We start from the raw sequence: 5,072 nt of genomic DNA, 5'->3' as shown, positions 1-5,072 counted from the left end.
CACTTTTTGCAAATATCAAGTTTAATAATCACGGAGCAAGTATTTCACAGGAGTATAACAATTCTACATGTAGCGTTGACGAGGACAAAAAATTAATAATGTAGTTAAGTAATTGGGCCCAAAGTTAATAGTTAGGTTTAAGAATTAATAATTTCATATTATGAGCGAAATTATACGTAGGGCATGCTTTTTAATTCCGTACTATGAGCGAAATTATATGCAGGACATGCTTAGGTTGCAGAATTTTGTGCATAGCAAGGTTGCAAATTTCGCATACAATTATTATACACTTTGGAATTGCAAAATAACGTGATTATGAAAAAAAATGATTGAATTTAATATAAAGGTCTTGTATGATGAATTTAAGTAGTCAAGATTTGTCTGTGAAATATAACATAGTTTCACTTTTCTTGCCCCCGTAAATATGATTGGTTTGATCGATTAATATACTTCCAAAACATGTAGCACGTATGAGTTCATTAGGTTGAAAGTAGTACTCTAATATTTACTATATTTCCTTATCCTTTTCAAGCCGAAGAGAAATCGATTGGTTGCTGTAGAAGAAGATTTTTGAGTATACTTTAAGAATGACTACTTTAAAGGTGGAGAGATGTGCTATAAGAATGGGTTCTTGGTCACTTAGAGGGACTCACTCTATATACATAAAATAAAAATTGATATACTATATGCCTTTGTGCAATTATTGAACCTAATGAAGTTTCTTTGCCTAAACTCCTATGCTTCTTTTCCCGATTGTTTTCCTTTTTCTGGTAAGTTCAAGGACATTCAATTTTTTGTAAAATTGGTTCAAGAATTCATGTTTAAGAAGTTATATTGGTTCTTCAGCGAAGAGGGGTGGAAGTTGGAGAAGTAAATAGGCAGTATTTTAAAACTCAAAGATTGTTATTTACCACTCATATTCCCATAAAATGCCATGTCTTTGAGATTTAGACTTTTTAAAACTATTAATGCAAATACTACTATTCTAAGATATTTAGTTCCATGTTACCCATTTCATACATACATATAGAGTATGATCCTTTGTGTCCTCTTCTGCATAATATCATTTGTCTCTTTTTTACTGAATAGCCAATTTTACCAATTATCTTATGCAGGTGGGAAAAGCTGAAAATCACTACAAGATGAAATCAAAATTAGTACTACATGTCGTACTTCCACAACACTGAAACAATGGTTAACGGGAGGCCGATCAGTTGGGGAGGCATGTTGTTTCCGGGATAATATTGTAACATGCTCATGTATTGACATTCAAGCGAAAAAAATGCATGAGAAGCAGAGGTGTAAGAACCGATTAGTCACGTACAATACTAGAAAATGACCCCTAGAAAATGAACCGTGCGAGGACGGGTTATTATGCTAGTTTAAATATAATAATATGATTAAATACTGGCTCAATATTGATATGGTACAAAAATATTGAATAGAAATGACTGATTACCTTAATTTGAGCACGTAAAAGATATTATAATATAACTAGGCACAAACTCCATATATAGTTATGATATAAATACATAAATACAGTTAACATCCCTAAGTTTTGCATTCAAAACACTATGAAACATATTGTTTTGTGAATTATGTTCTACGAATATCACTAATTCATTAAAATTGTTAAAAATCACTTAAGTTTAACAAGTATAATGTGTATGTTCTGCAATTTGAACGAATGTTCTGCAAACTAAACATACTAAACATGTTTTGTAGAATAAAGCATTTTTTAATGTTTTATATTCACATGCACGATGTTCAAGATTGATCTTTGTAGAACATAATTCACAAATTAATACGTTTTACAATATTTTTATGCAAGATTTTAGTTGCAGAACATAAGTGGTCTCCGAACATAAGTGGTCTCCGAGGCTCAAACAAAAAACTGGTCTCCATAGAACTTGTTATAATATACATATGGACTGATATAGAATATTATACTTCAAATATATTATAAGAAAAATCCACATTTCAATGATATTTGTATTTTCAGTAACAAAATTGATCATACTTTGAATCTACATATAAAAAGATCTTATTAAGATAGATAATGTACAAGGAAAACCCTGCCTGGGGCTGGGATGGAGGTTTTTTAGTGGAGAAAGCAATTGCCTCAATTAGCCTCGTACAATCTCCACATAATATGACTTTTTTTTTACTTTGAACATATCTCTAGTTGATGTAAACTGCATGCATAAAGATATATAACGCAAAATTTGCTAAAAAAATCCAAATTTACATGCATGTACAAAAACTATGTGCTGATGTGCAAGCTGACTGCAGAACCTGTTGCTCTTATGGTCATCACGGATACCGATACCGATACTTGTAAGTCCTAGATATTCAGTTCTTCTTTCCCATAAATACGCTGAAGTTCACGAGTAGCGGCTTGGAATGATTCTGGACAATATATAAGGAACAAGGAAAAAAAAAGGAGAAGATAATGAATGATGTTAGGAATTACATACACGACACAAGTACTGTGAAGAATAACAGTGAACTCAAACATTAAGTTATTTCACCTTTCCAGATACGAAAGGCTTTTTGATTGATGGGTGAACCAGTTACAGTTTGGATTGCATCAAACAACAAAGTTTCAGGAGTGCTTCTCAACTCCTGCACTATTTGATATATAGTCTTTCCATTTTCAAAGTATATGTGATTGTTAGGGTGTTTTGTTTTGCAACCAGCATGACGTTCAAATTCGTAAGCATTGAGTGCCTGCAGATCGAAAATAATATATCAGGCTTACAGAGTTGGACTCAATTTAGAAATATACTTTAAAATTATAATGTTGACTTACTTTTGAGTAGTTACATGACTGACATCCACAGAGGTAACCAGAACCTTTAATAATTCCACGAAGCTCCTACAGATAAAGACATTGTCATGTCAAATTGCAAAAAAAAAACTAATCTTTTTATCCCATTGCTAATCTTCCTTTTTCAGTATTTATTTGGTAAATTTAATATCTGACAAAAAAGAAGACGAATAACCTCCCGTGACAGAGCGACATACTTCACTGGCACACCATCAAGCATACCAGTTGCTATCAAGCTTCTCACATTTGATGGAAAACTGTTTGGGGCTTCTTTCCTACCTTGCTTAGGCTCCGACTTGGTCTTGGCCACAACCTGCATTCTCTGTTTACCAGCTTGAGAGGCATTCATGAACGAATGAGAATTTGACGCAGCTAATGCCTTTTCTACTCGTGCATCTGAAGTTTGAACTGACAACGGATTGTATAGTAAGTTGTAACTGTTTACTGGTCTAGCCATGTTATCAGATACATCAGGGAACACCTCGAAAGATATGGAATTGTTATTCACCTTGTCAAAGGAGTCATCAATAGGTCCCATGGAACTGTCACCATCCTTACCAAAGACCAAATCTATAGATCTAATATCTGTCTCTCCCTTGTAGGGCAGACCCAGTGATGAAATAGGTTCATCTTTGTCAAAAGCCTGTCCAATCGTTATAAAACTGGTCCCATTCATCCGGTTGTAGACCTGTTCTGAGCAAGTGCTGCGGCGCTCAAATGATTCTTCCACAATATTATTTGAATCCTTGACCTGATCAACTTTCACTTTACGAATTCCACCAAAGCTGAGACAGGAACTAGGAGCTTCAATACCATAAGACATAGACAAACTGACAGGGGATTGATTGTTGGAGTTCTCCGTCCCAATAGGAGAAATATATCCTTGATTAAAGCCTACAGACTTATTTGTCTCACTTCCAAATAGCCGGTTGATGAACTGATTAGGCGAAGAATGAAAATCAGTACCAGTAGTATCCCATGGAAGACTTGCAGTAGGAATTTCTGACGTGAATTTGCTAGATGGACTTTCGACAGCTTGCTTCTTGCTAGGAAACAACTCCTGTTCAGCAGAATCCGCGAACCAATGATGAGGACGTTTCGATTCAGAAGTACCAAATAATGTTTCTGCATCAAGATGTCCACCGCTTTTCGCCATCCAAAACCCTTGTTCATGGAATGACTGGCAGTAAATTAATTAAAAACAGAATACTTAGTTAATGACTGACTCATTTTATATAAAAATGCAAATGAAAGAGTACATATATCAAGTTTCGTAAACAAGGCATACTGCTAATGTAAAACTAAAAAACATGTAAATTAATACTAAAACATGTAAGCAAGTCGGAATTCTTGTTTTGATTACATTACACATAACAAATATGTAAGATCAAAACAATCCAAAGCAGTGATTTCGTCAAAGCACCATCAACAACTTGTTTAATCATCACTGAAATCTGATATCTAACATTTGGACCAAATTAGTAATAGCAAATCAAATTCAAATTAAAGATTTAGGAAAATTACCAGATCATTCGGATTTGGATGTTCGTGATCTTCGTCCGTTAAAGATTTAGAGGTTGAGTCATTTTCGATTCGGCAGCTCTGCGGCGGCTTTCTAACCCTAAACTTTGCTTTGTGTCTGAAATCCAACTGTATCTTTCTGACTCTGTGTGTATAATTTTCGACAGTCTCGGGCAGTGACTTAATTTTTTTGAAATTAAAAATTGTATCTTGTAGGTTGTACATAAAATATATGTTACAAAATTGAATTCAGAATTATAAATAATATATAGGCTTTTCTTCGGGAGAGAACCTTATGTAACCGTGGAGAACCCTTAATTCTATTATATCATCAAATTTATTGATAATGTAGAATAATAATAATATTTAAATGTAATAAAATGTTTAACGCCTGAAATTTGAAAAATATAATTAATTTTAAATTTGATTATATTGTGGAATAATTTTGGATAAGTACGAGTTTACTATGATTCTACAACATAACCACTTTAAACTATTTCATCAAATTTTAATAATTTTTTAAATAAAAAAATTGTGCAACTTCTTTTTTAATTTCGTAATTAAAATTTGAAACTATATATGATAAAAAATGAAATAAATTATGTATTTATATTTTTTAAATAATGGTTCTCTGCGGACCTCAACAGAGCCCTATATGGATTGCCACACATAATATATATATATATAGAGTCGGATTCAGTGGGTAACTTATTTTCAATAT

At 33.0% G+C, this 5,072-nt stretch overlaps 1 protein-coding gene across 1 annotated transcript; it reads right to left on the bottom strand.

Annotated features, from left to right (window-relative positions):
- Window positions 1-1,960: 1,960 nt before the first annotated feature.
- Window positions 1,961-4,571, bottom strand: LOC141692598 (uncharacterized). Its single transcript, XM_074497489.1, has 5 exons — window positions 4,355-4,571; window positions 3,006-4,010; window positions 2,813-2,878; window positions 2,532-2,730; window positions 1,961-2,409 (listed from the first exon to the last, which is right to left on the bottom strand). The coding sequence occupies exons 2-5, from the start codon at window positions 3,984-3,986 to the stop codon at window positions 2,345-2,347; spliced, it is 1,311 nt and encodes a 436-aa protein (XP_074353590.1). The 5' UTR covers window positions 3,987-4,010; window positions 4,355-4,571; the 3' UTR covers window positions 1,961-2,344.
- Window positions 4,572-5,072: the final 501 nt, after the last annotated feature.

Source organism: Apium graveolens, chromosome 10 (assembly GCF_009905375.1).
Source record: "Apium graveolens cultivar Ventura chromosome 10, ASM990537v1, whole genome shotgun sequence".
NCBI classification, from domain to species: Eukaryota; Viridiplantae; Streptophyta; class Magnoliopsida; order Apiales; family Apiaceae; genus Apium; species Apium graveolens.
Note: the sequence above shows the minus strand (reverse complement) of the source record. Positions and strands in the feature narration are given on the sequence as shown.

What these genes read in the sequence shown, in the direction of transcription:
- LOC141692598 (XM_074497489.1), bottom strand. Translation starts at nt 3,986, where the DNA reads ATGGCGAAAAGCGGTGGACATCTTGATGCAGAAACATTATTTGGTACT. An exon ending in AGTCATGTAACTACTCAAAA is followed by an intron (nt 2,731 to 2,812) that starts GTAAGTCAACAT and finishes TTCGATCTGCAG; the next exon opens with GCACTCAATGCTTACGAATT. An exon ending in AGCCTTTCGTATCTGGAAAG is followed by an intron (nt 2,410 to 2,531) that starts GTGAAATAACTT and finishes TATATTGTCCAG; the next exon opens with AATCATTCCAAGCCGCTACT.